Source organism: Sebastes umbrosus, chromosome 8 (assembly GCF_015220745.1).
Source record: "Sebastes umbrosus isolate fSebUmb1 chromosome 8, fSebUmb1.pri, whole genome shotgun sequence".
Classification (NCBI taxonomy): domain Eukaryota; kingdom Metazoa; phylum Chordata; class Actinopteri; order Perciformes; family Sebastidae; genus Sebastes; species Sebastes umbrosus.
Genome location: NC_051276.1, coordinates 14,483,598 through 14,498,507, shown reverse-complemented (window position 1 = coordinate 14,498,507; position 14,910 = coordinate 14,483,598). Strand labels below are relative to the sequence as shown.

Below are 14,910 nucleotides of genomic sequence, written 5' to 3'. Positions count from 1 at the left end.
TAGTACCTGACACCTCAACCCACATATACTCCCACACACACACACACACACACACTGACCAGATGGGTCATTACCCACAGTGGGGACACTCAGGACAAACACCTTTACTTCCTAGAGATCAGCAGACAGTCTACCTCTAATGGCTGGGGGCTGCTGGTGTCCCATAGAGTTTAAGAGTCTCTGTGTGTAGGATTTCCCCATTAAATTGACATTCTGACATGGCAAGGGCAGCAGCTGAGCAAACCACTTTAGCAAACCATTATCGCGTGTATCCCCGTAATCAAAAGCAAAACAGATGGAGCTGTACCGGTGCAAGGCCTGGTATTACTGTGTACATGTGAAGTTCACTGTCAGTTCATCTTAAACATGCTGTGAATTCTATGTTAACATTATCATGGATGATGATGTAATGTTTGCAGTGCTTGCTATTTTTAGAAAGCGGGAAGCAGTATTTCTCCCCAAGAAACGAAGAAAAAAATAACTTGGCACAACTGTCTAACACTGGATCTGGTGTTATCTACCTTAACACTAAGCAAACAACTGAGACAGGCTGCATACATTCAGATAAATTGATTATAATTACACTGTATTTTAGGGCTGCACAATTAATCGAATATTAATTGCGATCACAATTTGGGCTTTCCACAATTACATGAACATGATCGACTGCGATATTGACGTTTAAAATACATGCTCAGCTCATGGAAAACTCCACTGCATATCAAATCATGCGCTTCCTAAACTAAACAGCCAGCCACAAGGGGGCGATCGAGATGTTTTGGCTTCACATTTGGGGAGCTATCATGCTGGCTGCGCGCGCGCACCCTACAGTGGCAACCTGTGAAAAACCAGAGTAGAAGAGTAAAACTATACGTTTTAACAGAGAAGTTGCATGAAAAGGCTTTGATTTCAGGTGAAGTAGAACCTTATCTTAAGTCTTATTTTGATGCAAACATCTTAGCAGGAATGTAACACAACGTGGAGGTGAAAGCAGTGCTCTGTCTATTTAAATGTGAAACTGCAATAAAAATATTTTGTCCTTAAATAATAATCCTGATCTCAATATTGATAAAAATAATTACTTAAATTATTGCCCATACTTGTGCAGCCCTACTGTATTTGTGTGGGCTTAAATAAGGGTCATTACCTTTTCATAATTTTTCAAATTCATCATTTTGAAAGCTCAAAATCTTATTGACCCTTATTTGAGCCCATATATTTCTGCCTTGCAATGATGGAGTGCCTTTGGCCAAGCATGGAGATTTACTCATGAATCCTAATGACTGATGAAAAGAAAAAATAGCAGACCTGTTTAGGAATTTCTTCCTTCCAACTCTTTCTGTATCCAAGAATTGAGGTAAGAGTTTCCTTTTCTAGTCAAAAAGTGAAACTGTAACACACAATTTTATGAATGGCAGAGACAAGGTGTACAGGTTCAACCTAGCATGTCACAAAGAAATACTTAAAACTTCAGGAAAAAAAAAACCTTGAATGTCTTTGACTCGGAGCAGGTCTGTCACAGAGCTGAAAATGATCAAAACACAAGTGGCCTTCTCAGTGGCAGCTTAACTTTACATCAGCATACTGTATGTCTTGTGTGACATGCCAGATTCTGAGGACAAGAAACTTTTTCTGGCAAGAAGACATTGTAGTCATTGTTCATGAATAAAGATTGAGCCGTCCTAAGGCACGGAGAAGACATATTGTGCTGATAATCACCACTGTTCCCCCTCAAGATTCGGGTGCAACTGCTAACAATCTCCACAGAAATCCATGCTGTTTTTATTGCAGACCTAGTTTAACCACTTCTGGCCCAGCAACCTTGTGGGTTTACCACAGATACAAAAATGTCCCAGCTCTGCACTAGAGAATGTGGACGTGTATGTGTGTGTTTTGTTACCTTTCACTGTCAGCGTCTCTGTGAGTGTGAGGTCTGGTGTTGTTAGCTGGTTTGCTTGTTACAGTAATTACTGCACTGAAATGACGCAGTATTCTTGAGTTGCCACGTGACATGATTGTTATGAAAAGAGTAAACATGCGCGTGTTTAGTTCGTCTTCCAGTCTCTGTCCGTTCTTTTAAACATCAGCGATTTAATTGCAGAGCAGAGAAACTGCGCCTTGCCTGTGTTTTCACAAGTTGCTCACTCATCTGCTTCATTTTTCATTTCATTTAGCTCATCTTCATAGTAGTGTTTACCTCTTCTGTGTACCCTTCATTTACCTCAGAAACAGAGAAATCAAAGCAACTCTCTGTCCTTTCCTTCCTTTTCCTCTCAGTGTCTCTTTTCGCTTCTTCACGCTCTCTCCTTATCTTCTAATTGACACAGCCACATGAAAAGTGATATTACCAAAACACCTGACTACAAATATCACTTTGTACTTATTGTGCATTTCTTGCTTTCTGCTTCCCATCAGGGAGTTCCTGGTCCGGGCCAGTACCACATCAGAAGTCAGTTTGAGAAGCCTGTGAAGTCCAGCGGTAACCTGCCGAAGGTCACTTGCCCCTTCCTCTCTCAGGCTGAGGTACAATGCAAACAGAGCTAGACATAGTTCACAGTAAAGCCATTCAGTGCTCGCTCTGTGTAGTCCCTCCAGGTTGTACTGTGTATAGAGCAGGTTCTCTCTCAAGCAGCTTTAGCACTGTGTTTGTCGACCAGGGTGTATTTCATTTTTTATTTTTTTTTGCTTTCACCTTCCTATTGCATTGATTTACTGTCTGCATGCAATCAGCAGACTATGACTCCAGAACTACACTGATCTTTTTCCAGGAAGTAAGAGACCTGTTATTTTGGTCGTGTCTAGAAGGTAACTCCCAAGTTGGGAAAAACGTGTGAAAACCATCGCAAGACTTGCTGCCCGATGACCTATCCTAACCTTAACCATCTCGTGAGAGTGTCGCAACTTGGGGGTTACCTTCTAGATACGACCATTACTTTTGTCTGCAAGTTGTTATTAAATCAAATCACCTATGTGCAAAGATAGCCTTGTGTAAATATTAGCATTTATTGAAAATTAATATTTAGTTGTATGGTCACTAAAAACAACACTGACTGAAGCACAGAACCACCGGTTGATTTTGTCCATTGGCAAGTCAAATAAAGTTTATTCAAACAAGTCAACAAAAAGGTGACAAAAAGAGAGAAAGGTAGTTTTGCGCAATTTTACTATGAATGGAAAGTAAGAAGAAAAAAGAGAATTATGGAGCCACAGATGACTGGAAGATGCAGACAATATCTCTGTTGTGCTGCTAAGTTCGATCAAAATCGTTGATTGCTCAGGCAATTAATCAGGCATCGTGACCTCCCTCGAACTGCACAGCAAACGAGAACTGATCTTGCAGAAATTTGGCTTAATCTGCACTGTGTCTGCTTGGCCTAAGTTCTCAGTACTGACTGAAAAGTGAACCCCTTAAGCCAAGTTCACACTACACAACTTTCACAGTCGTCAGATCACTTTACTGTTCACACTACCCAACTTGCTGTCTTGTAATTGGGAGTCTTTAAGTCGTTGTGGTTTTCACACTACATGACTCACCGACAGCGTGGGGTCACACACTACAAGATCCTTCACTGGGGGGAATCCCGATGAGGTCTCCAAACTACGTTTTGTCATGAAAACGCATGCAAGAAGTGACACAGGCTAGTTGGCACACATTCACATAATAGCCTTTTTCCACACGTCTTTATATGTAGATCAGGCACTATGTTATGTATTGTGTTTATTCGTGCAAACATCCAACATCCCAGATGCAACAAGACTCTGGTCTGTGTTGCAAATGCAACACATACAGTACAGTAAAGTTCCTATTGTTACAGGCGATCCCTTCGCCAGATTTCACCTCAACCCGTATCTTGTGATCTTACTGGCTGCAGCTCCCCGACAGGTCCAGACATTTAGCATGCTACATATCTGGAATGCGTTTGCGATGCACCGGCAAGCCTCTCGGCTTGCATCTTTGAACAGTCCACACATAGCTCCAAAAACTCTCTGTAAGTGGAAAATCAGGGCTAAAGTCGTGTAGTGTGAATTAGGCATTCTACTGTAGCTTATGGGGCTAGGCTTTTTGTTTAAGAGCAACAAGCTGTAAACACAACATTAACATTTTATCTCCTTATATAGTTGATATGGCGAACGTGTTAAATAACAGTTGCCTATTTACAGCAGATTAGGATTCATTTGGTGTTGTGTTTCTGGTTACCTGACAAATGTAAATCCAATATTGAAAAAACAGCTGGCTGCTGGGGCTGAAAATGAGGTTAATGAGAACGCTGACACTGAACCAAACAGTCAAGTTGTGGGCCGTAAAACCAGAACAATATCTTGTAAAATGCTTTGTAGGGCTGAGGAGAGCTTCATTGTCGGGTGATTATTCATTTGATCCGTTGTTAATAAGGATATTGATTAGTGCAGCTTTAAGAAACAGCAGTAACTTGTACTGTCTGTAACGAGTAGCTTTGTAACCTCACGAAGCTACGCATAGCTACGCATAAAAGTAATTCAACATCATAAGCATGCACATTTGCAATAATAATACAGATCAGACTTGATTCCGGGATGGAGATCATCATGCACAAATATTGATTTAACCGGCTAAGATAAACAAATTTAGATCCATAGATTTAGTGGTATTACTTTACATAATACGCTCTACACAGAGAAAACAATCACACCATATTGAAAAGACTTCTCCGACATAATCTACGGGAGGCAAATATATTCACTTTACAATTTCTCAAAGGAGACTGGATTTTAATATGGAATATTTAAGATTAAGTTACAGATCCAAGACACTGAGCCGGGCTTTGCTTGTTTAATTGATGTGCTGGGAGTGGAAGGTTTCTTCAGATGAGGGTGAAGATGAGTTTATTAAGAGGCTCAGAGGAGCAGAGATGAAGGATGTGAAAATGTGTATTTTTACGTCTCAGGAATAGCTGAACTCCTCTGTGGCACTGCCCCACAGATTCCCTCCTGTGAAACTCTCTGACTGATATTTTAATTATCACTCTGACACACACGCACAATGTGACAGTGTATGCTCACGCACACACATCGAAAATTCAGACATGCGAAAATTTCCTCTGCAGACAGATATAGACATGACAGACAGGTTCGCAAGTACTGCTGCTGACATGCATGCAAATGAACACATCCACATTTTCATGTATACACTTCTACATACACACTGAAATTACTTTAATGACGTCTGAAATATAAAATATCTTGGTAGTTTCCTGGTGTAAACAACTGATGCAAGATCCGTGGGTTCATTTGATGTGTATGTGTGTGTGTGTGTGTCATAGTTGCTCTGACCTAATTTCCCTGGCCACATGCTGTGTTAGCGCGTCGACCCTGTGATGTCGTCACTGACACCCACCGAGGAACTCTGTGAGTGTGTGTGTATGTGCGCACGTGTCACAAGCCGTCTCCCATGCAGAACTAAGAGCGACAGTTTTCTTAGATCTTCGTCTCCCCGTGAGTCCGGCTCCATCTGACACTGTTACCCCGCGGACGGAGGGAGAGGAAACGAGGGAAGGAGGGCGGGAAGGAAGGAGGGAGGGGAAGATAAGAAGAACAGCTGGAATCTTCCAGCTCTCGCATCTCTCTCCTCCCTTTGACTTCCCAATTTCCTAATACTAGCGCAGTGCCTGTTCAAAATGCGCCTGTTCGGAACAGGCTGAATGCTTGGCCTCTGGTTTTGCTGCTTGCAGCTTTTTCGAGAACCGCTCATCCAAACAACTTCACACTAGACACCGCTCTTCCTTGGGCCCTCAGCAATACACCTGACGTAGTTGCATCCCCTAGCAGTGCTAGAGTATACGCGTCATTTGGATGTAAAAGCTCACAGGAACATTGACGGATAGCAAGCTGTACCCAGCATGCTGTTCGGCGGTGTAGCAGTTAATAGGGGACCCGTCCCCTTTCAATACACTACTAATAAATATGTCCCGTTTCAAGAGCTTCCACTCGACACTGTGCTTCTTTTGGTCCTCTGCAATACACCCGCCAAGTGTGAAGACGATCGGATGAACGGCTGTCGAGAAAATCGAAGGACAAACAGACAGATACTCCTTCCATTTTAGTTCAATCAAAGCATCAATCCAACACTTTGTGAAAACATGCCGTTTCCTCGATTCTCCTCGCCCTCGTTTCCCCCACTCATCCCCCATTTCCCTTTCTTTTCCCTCCTTTACATTTCTCCAATAGCTCCCATTCTATTACTTCTTTTATTCTTGATATTTTTTAAGGTTACAAGACTCTTTTGTTTCCCTCATTCATCATTCTCATTCCTTCCCTCTTCTCCTGTTTCCGTTTCCTCCTTCTTTGTCCTCATTTATGCTTATTTTCTCTCAACTGCATCATTTCCATTCAAATGTCGTTTCATCCTCGAGTCCCTTGTGTCCTTGGTGACCATTTTCTCTTTTGGTGCTTCACAACCGTTTATATATAATCAAAAATGCACAAAAAACAGTTGCAATTGTAGGCTTCCTCCTAGGCTTCAGTTAAGTGCCATACATAAACATTATCATGTAAGCTGCACGATTTTTCTTTATCAGATATTGGAATACAAACGGAAAACATCGCAATGTAATGTAAAGTGCACTGTTGTCTATGACAATATTTACTATTTAGCAAATAAGCTTTTTGTGAAACTGAAGGCTCAAGTGCAATGTTGGGCAAATTGATTATTATATATTATATTATACATGAGATACAAAATGATGCAATTTAAAGACTCACTCATTCCTGAAAATTTAACAAAAAATGTGCCAAACCAAAGGTGTGTTTTTCAATCTTTTTCAACCTCGCGGGATGTATTTTTGCCCTTTTTTGTGTAACCCAGGGTGGATTTGTGTCTTTGTATTATTTTGTATAATATGTGATATCTCTTCACGCTCAGTCTAAACTTAATAGTGAAAGTGGGGTTTTGTTTGGTGCCAGAAGGGCATGTGGGCTTTTTTCAATTGTTCCCAATGAGGAGAGAGCGTATGCAGCCGCCTAGAGAAAAAGCGCTGCGCCCAGCGTCTCTTTTCAGAGCGCTCCAGCTTTTTTTTGTGCGGCCGCTCCGAGCGCCACTAGTTGAAAATCTCTTCAGAATCTTTTCAGAATGGCACTGGGAGCGCTTTTTTGATGATGCGCCCTGCCAACCCTTTTCTTTGGACACTCAGCCTTACAGTACTTCTATTGTTCCATCACTCTGTGGCGTCATTAACCCACATTAACAGATGTTATGACGTTCTGTCACCGTGGTACCCGCAGAGGCGCCTTGCATGGACAACATGTTGGCTCTTGGCATGATTATCAAAAGTATTCCTTTGGCATTTGCTATCATACTGTATGTGAAATGCTAACAAAGCTCAGTCACTAAGTTCAAGAGAGGAAAAATGTGCCCATGAATAAGACATTATCAAAGCCAGTAGGGCAGCGTTGGATTGACAGATGGCCACAAACCCCAGCTTTGACTTTGAGTGAACACAGTTTGTTTTGGCCTTGAAACAGCATGTCTTCTCTTCTCTCCATTTCCTCCCCCAGCTGCACCTCCTTACTTCTTCTTCTTTTCTCATTTCTCCTTTTTGACTAAAAGCTCAATAATTCAACTGTGCATTACTAACACCATTTTCATTACCTCACAACTCATTTTCCATAGGCTGCATCTTGTTTAAATGGAAAGTGCAAATCAATGATTGGCATGTTTCCAGAATATGGGTTAAATTTAAGATCATTTCTCTAGTTTGAATGTCATCTGACTCAGAGTGTGTGTATATGTGTGTGTGTGTGTGTGTGTTTGTGTGGGCATGGCATTGTTAATGTGGACATGCTGGTATTTGAAGTAATCAAGTTCTTTTTATTCATCTTTTGCTTTTGATAACAGCCAGCTGAATGGTTCAGTTGTGAGAGGCTGAAGAGAAACTTGGAGTTACATTGAAACACAGTTCACCCTCAGTAATTTTGACTGAAAAGGCATCTTATCTGCTTCGGTCCCATGATTGCCTGTGTTGTTATAATAGGCAATCAGATAAACACATTTATACGCTGGAAGTGAAGCTGGCAAGCAGTTGCAGCGCTGAATCAGCTCTGATATCAGCAAAATAGTCAAAGAACATTACATACCTGATTGTGTGCATCATTATGTTTGAGTTGGAGATGCTGTTTACACCATCTCTCATTTTCTCTCTCCTCATCTCACCACTTTGTTCTGTCTGTATTCATTTTACTCTCTTTCCTTTTCTCTCGTGCAGTTCTTTTTTCTTGTGCTTTCTTTTTTGTCTTTTCTGTTTTCTCATTTCAGTTTTAGTTTTAAAAAAAATAAATAAATAAAAAATAAAAAAAATAATAAAAATAAAAATAAGAATAAAAATAAAAATAATAATAATAATAATAATAAAATAATAATAATAATAACTTGCATTAATATACCACCTTTCAAGAAACCTAAGGACACATTACATAAAGGTGGGGAGACAAAACAAAACAAAGCAACTAAACAAAAAAGCAAAAATGTACATATAGCTGCAATTATTGATGATCAAAAGCCTGGGTGAAGAGAGAGGTTTTGATGAGTTGCAGTGACAAAAGCATTAAAAAACACAAATTGAAGCGCCCCGGTAGCTCACCTGGTAAAGCGGGCGCCCCGTGTAACAAGGCTCAGTCCTTACTGCAGCGGCACAGGTTCGAATCTGACCTGCGACCCTTCGCTGCATGTCATGCCCTCTCTCTCTCTCTCCCCCTTTCATCACTGTCACTGTCGATTAAAGGCAAAAAGTAAATAATCTTAAAAAAAAACAACAAACAAAAACAAAACACAAACTGACTCGGATTGAGAAGCGACGACATTACACGCCAGCGTCCTCTCACATCCGGGTACTGGCTGCACTAAGCTAAGCTAAGTTTTGATTTTCCTGAGACAGCTTTTCAAGTTTCTGCTTGCAATTGAGATTGAAAAGCAGCAGACTAGCAGTATGACTCTATGGATGTTAATGTCAATCTGTCTGTCTGTCGGTCAGTCAACCAATTTGGTCCAGACTGAAATATCAAAGAATTATGAAAGGGTTTGCACTCTTGAATCCAGGCTTTTAAAAAAAAAAAATAGAATCTTACAAGCCTCAAAGTTTAGCTACGTCTGACAAGCTGAACCTGAGATGTCCTTAAATGACCACTAAGGATAAAAACTTGATAAAAACATGGTCCCCTCCATCTATAATCCATCCTTCAATTTAGCTTTCTGGTGTGTAATGAGCAGTAAATCGCCACAAGGCTGATAGTGTGATTATAGACTATTAGTCTCGTCTGCATGTGGGCTCTGGGCATTTAGGCTGTATTTGGTCAGGTTCTGTCTCTGCTTGGTATCTCTGACTGTGAGATGTAATTTTATGTTCCTGTGGATATAACAAATATTCACAGCTGGATTTGTTTTGGTGTTCCAGATGGGCACTGGTTAGAGAAAATAAATGGGTTATTTAAAACAGTGCTGATCTCAGTTTCATCAATAGAAAGTGCTTTTAAACATGATATTGTACAATTCCAGTGTTTCAGTGTTGTATTATAACCTTTATCTGTCTCATTCCCTTTTATCTCCCTCCATTAGAGGTTTAGCCCTACGAAAGAAGTGGCGCCCCCTGTTGGTGTATATAATGACCCGCGTTGTGCCCTGGAGCTGCTGAAGAAGACCACGGGAGTGAAGAAAAGCCCATTTGGCATCACCGCAGTGCGCTTCACTCGTGACCACAAAAAATGCTCCACACCAGGTCAGTATGTGTGTGTGTGGTCAGTATGTGTGTGGTTGTTTGTGTGTGTGGTCAATATGTGTGTGGTCGTGTGTGTGCCAATCTATGCTGTGTTCAATTTGGATGCAGTTCAAAGTGATATTCCTCTTAGATATATGGAGTTACATTTTACAGATGCAGTTCAGTTTTCGCTCTTAGAGAGGTCTAGCATTGTTAACAGAAAATGTTGTTGCTTTGCCCTAGGGCTGTACCGAATAGTTCAAAGCTTCGAAGCTTCATTCATAAACTCAACATTCAAATTATTATTATTAGTTTTAATAACTTATAGAAACATTGTCTGCAATAATCCACCTTCCACCTTCTCTCACTCTCTCTCTCTCTCAAACATACACACAGTGAGTGACAAGAGTCCTTTTCTCTGTAATTGTCTCAGTTCTCAGTCCAAAAGTCAAAGTTTATTGAAAAAAGATACATTTAATAATTTCCAAAATTCACAAAATGTTTTTATCTAACAAAAAATCCTGCTTCAATTCCTATTTGTTGGCATTTAGCCTTTCAAAAACAACATCTTCACTGAGGTCAAAAAACGGTTTGCACTCCTGCCTGTTGCACACAAAGAGACACAAGCACCTATTATTATTAATGAGGCGGTCTAACCACAATAACACAAAATCAAATTTTTCTGATTGATTGATTGATTTGTTTAGGGTGATGACATCATAAAATGTGATGACAGACATTCAAAGCTTCATTCGAGAACTTCAATAGAAGCTTTAACTTTTTTTTTGTGTTTTCAAAGTCTGAATCCTCTCAATTCCAACAACCCATGCTCTTTAAAAGTTCAGTTTTTAACTTGACATAGTCATTATATTCAATCTAACAAGTCATAATTAAGAATAAGTGCTACTTTGAAGCTTGTATTAACATTTTGAAATGAACTGAAAGGGACTTGACTTCTGCTGTGGTTATTGTATAGTATGCGTGTGTGCGCTCGTATTGTCCCAGGAGTGAACCATTATGTTGTAGAGGTATGAGTCATTTCCAACGCCTACATTTAGCCTTAGAAATTACAGATTGAAAGTCTGAAATAGATTTAAAATGATATATTTTTCACTGTTTTCTGTTTTTTACCTTACAAATTGGGGCTCCGAATATTACTCAAGTATATAAAAAAATTAATATGTATTTATTTTATTGCTGAGGCTTGAACAGCAGCCATTTATGTAAAAAAAACAACTCAGACTTTACCACCACACTAACATTTAGACCTGTTTTTATGCTCTCTTTTCAAAACATCTCCTAGTATGATTGAATTTGAGGGCATCCCGTGATTTTTCTGGAAAGATTACATTAGTGTGATTACATAAAGTGCAGGTGACTGAAGGAGTGTTTGACGTATAGATTGTGGAGCAGATGAAAAAAAAATCCAAAGCAGACTTTTTTTTTCCGATTTTGCCAGCAAAATATAAAGCCAAAGTGTTTCTCATTTGCGTTGCCTTGCATATTGCTGCATTTCTGGGTTTACTTATGTTTTCTGTATTCGTATCATGTTTATAAATTCTGCATATTGTATTGTTGTCATCAAATTTATGAAAATGTTTCTTCATTTGCTTGGGGCTCTAAATTGCTTGTGAATGTTTTCTTAAGTTGTATTACGCAGGGCTTTCTCAGACCTGGTATTTAAAAAAAGAATCATTCTTTTGTGTTTTGGAGCATTTTCTTCTCAAGCTGTTACCTAAGCAGGCGTTCACACATGCAGACATGCTATTGTACTGTTGAGGAGACAGCTATTAAAATAGCCGTAACACATGAGTGTCTCCATATGAAATTTGTTGTAGCGCAGGTGTAGCGCAGGCGTCATTTTCAGTGAAAGCCAACTCTACATACACACTGCCAGAACTAAAGACACAAAGCCAAAGTTACACCTACGCTACATGTGTCTAATGTCTGTGTCTTCCCTTTGGCATCATTGTAGAGGTTTGAACAGGAAGGGTTTGAGGGAAAGTAAGCAATCCAGGATCTTGGACCAGTTCATCTCAGGACAGTGAAAGGCCAGACTATATAAAAACAAACTCTACAAGAATACACACACTAATCCCAGCTTTCTGTATTCTGTGCAGGTCCGGGGTCCTATAATGTGTTTGAGCATGGTTTAGCCCGGGAGAGTTTTAAAAAGGCATTTTTTGAGAGAACAAGGAAAGGAGGCTTTGGCTCCACAGTTCAACGCAACTCTGTCTTCTACAACAAGGAATCGATAGAGGCCCCGAGTCCAGGACAGTATGAGGTAGGAAGATCCATCAATACAGCAATTCATTTATTTTTTCTGATATTAATTAGGCTGAAATATCAAGCTCTGTTATTCAGATCCTCATTGCAATGTATGTGTACGTGTTGTGTGTTTGCATTCAGACAGAAAAGAAGACAGAGGAACACTACAAAAAGCAGCACACGGCGGTTTTCAAATCAGCCACAGAACGTCTGGCACTGCTGGCTAAAGTAAGTCTGTTTCCCCTCTGTCTCCCAGCATCCCCTACAGTTGTACCCGTCTCACTCTTTCTTATCCTCACACCAAGTTTCTGTTGCAAAGCCGTTAAAACCTACTTAACAGAGGAGTCTATGATGAAGTAAAACAGCATTACATGCCAAGTTTTTACTTTGATAAATGGGCCATCGCAGCGGTAGCATCTGACCCACTGTGCCAAGGGTGCTGTTTTCCAGCAGATAATTGTCTTTGACTGCTTCTTTTCTTCTGTTCCTCTTCCTCCTAATGCTCATTGATGCTGAAGAAAGCAGGTCACAATTTGTGATAATTAGTTACATGTTCTTCTGTCATGTTCCTTTCCCTTCTGCCACGATCTGCCTTGTTCCTCTCTCTCGCCCACTTTCCTGACTTTATTCCTCTCAAACTGATGTTAATATAAACCTAGTATAATATATTTACAGACGTGACTTTTCTACTTCCAAGTATAACTTTATTTAGTTGTTTTCAAAAGACTTATTTTGCTTTTTATTTATGATAAACCTTTTATGAGTATTGCCTCAAACTAAATCAAAAGGAGATCATGCTTTTACTTTTACATTTATGGTTATACATTAAATATTGAATACTTTAATGTTTTCTTGTTGTGAAAATCTGAGTATTTCTTTAACCACTGGCCATCAATATTAATGCAATAATACCCAAGAAACTAATTTATCTAAACCTCAGATCCAAACAGGTTTCAATGAATTGTGTCGTTTAAAAGCTTACTGACTTCCATCAGTGACCTGAATATCAACAACATTCATAAAGCAAATGAAAATGGCATATATTTATGGAATTACAACAAAATCTGTCAGGTATCAAATAAAATAAATCTAATTGAGAGAGAATAAACACACAAACAAAGACAACAAAGGACAAACGTCAACGATTCAAATGAAAGTGGAGGTTGTAATGACTTGTAATGAAAAGTGGCACTTTGTTTTATGATTAAAGTGTAGATTTCAATGGTTTCAAATAGGGCTGTCACAGTTAATGGGATAATAACACATTAATGCAAATTTGTTTTAACGCCACTAATTTCTTTAACGCATTAACGCAATCGATCTTTCGGAGGTTGTAGCGGGCTCAGTTTTAAAGCTAGAGTGGAGCATCATATGAAACAAGAAAACCTAAGGAATCCATTGGTACCAACCATGTCATACTAGCTTGTCACGAAGGAGGTGATATAATGCTTCAAACATACACTAAATTTTAAGATGTGCAATTAATTGCGATTAATCATGGACAATCATGCGATTAATTGCGATTAAATATTTTAAGCGATTGACAGCCCTAGTTTCAAATATTTCTATTTAGTTCAATAATACTGAAACAATTACAATTTCCTATTCTTCATAGACGGTTGTGTAGATTGGGTAGAATTATGGAGGTTTCAATATCTTAATCTTGCTTTGAGTTGGTTGCACAACCAAAGTGAACATTGAAAACATTGTAAATTCAGTACCATTATTTCTAGGGCTGTGTGTTTCACGACTGCATCCATTTTTTAAGTGTCAACATATTGTAAATATTGCTAAAACCCTTGTCTTTACACTTTTAAATTACAACACTAGTCTATGTTATGTACTAGTCTATATACTGTACTAGTCTACATTATGTATACCGTATTTGATGTTAATGTCAGCAAATAAAACAGCAACAATGGTGCTCCATTTGAAAAAGTAACAATGTTTGTATTGTGAAAGCTAGATTTCTTTGCCCTGTATGACACAGGATGGTGTTTACTTGCATATAAATAATGTGCTAATGAAGAAACACAGAGGAGCAGCTGGACGTGAGGGTTAGCAGTTACTGACTCAAGTATTGAAAAAAGGTTCTCGGAGAAAATTATGTAAATTTCCTGCTTAAGTGTGTACTACAGTATTTTAATATTCCAGATACACAATTTGTATTTTCAAGTACCCTTCTGGGTACCAGCTGCTGTTTACTCTGATTAACTCCAAAGGTTAGAAGTGTTATCTAAATCTCGAGGCAAAGATCTCCAGAACTGATCTTAACACTGCAAACTGTGCTGCTCTCTAGAAAGACAAAGTTTAAAGGGTAATTCGGCACTTATCACAGAGGACAGAAAATTGTTCTTCTCCACATCACCGGGTTTAGTTTGTCATCTAGCTTTCATACATATCTCGCACTCAGTTATATGCTGCCGATATGACTTTGACTAACTTCATCAGTAACATCACAACAGTACGTTTACAAGCACTAGACACTAGGTAGGTTGGCCACAGCCTATTACAGCCAGTTACATGCTAATCAGATTTCTATTCTCCTCTTTTTCTATATACTGTATACCACAATGATGGAAAACAGGTTTCTTGTTTACATGACTTATAAAGGTACAGTGTGTAGGATTTGGCAGCATCTAGTGGTGTGGTTGCAGATTGCAACCAACTGAGTACCCCTCCGCTCACTCCTCCCTTTCCAATACTGTGGTAACGTGAGCCGGCGAGTGCAAAGCCGCCGACTACAAAGCTGTGGTAACGCCGTTCGCCTCACTCAGAGGCCATCCTTACCATAATCACGCTACTTTAGGAGCAACGGAAGGGCACGCCACAAGATAAGAAAAATCAACTTAAATAAATCATGCCATGCCTGTTATTCAAAGATATGTAACCACTGTTTGGCAATCTAATCCTTATAGGG

General features: G+C 39.5%; 1 protein-coding gene across 1 annotated transcript in view; it reads left to right on the top strand.

The window, feature by feature from the left end:
- The window catches only part of stpg2 (sperm-tail PG-rich repeat containing 2), an 82,335-nt gene that overhangs the window by 26,445 nt on the left and 40,980 nt on the right, over positions 1-14,910 (top strand). The window contains exons 8-11 of the mRNA XM_037777726.1: positions 2,416-2,523; positions 9,584-9,743; positions 11,843-12,006; positions 12,132-12,218. Coding sequence (XP_037633654.1) covers positions 2,416-2,523; positions 9,584-9,743; positions 11,843-12,006; positions 12,132-12,218 — 519 coding nt within the window. The remainder of the gene's footprint in view (positions 1-2,415; positions 2,524-9,583; positions 9,744-11,842; positions 12,007-12,131; positions 12,219-14,910) is intronic.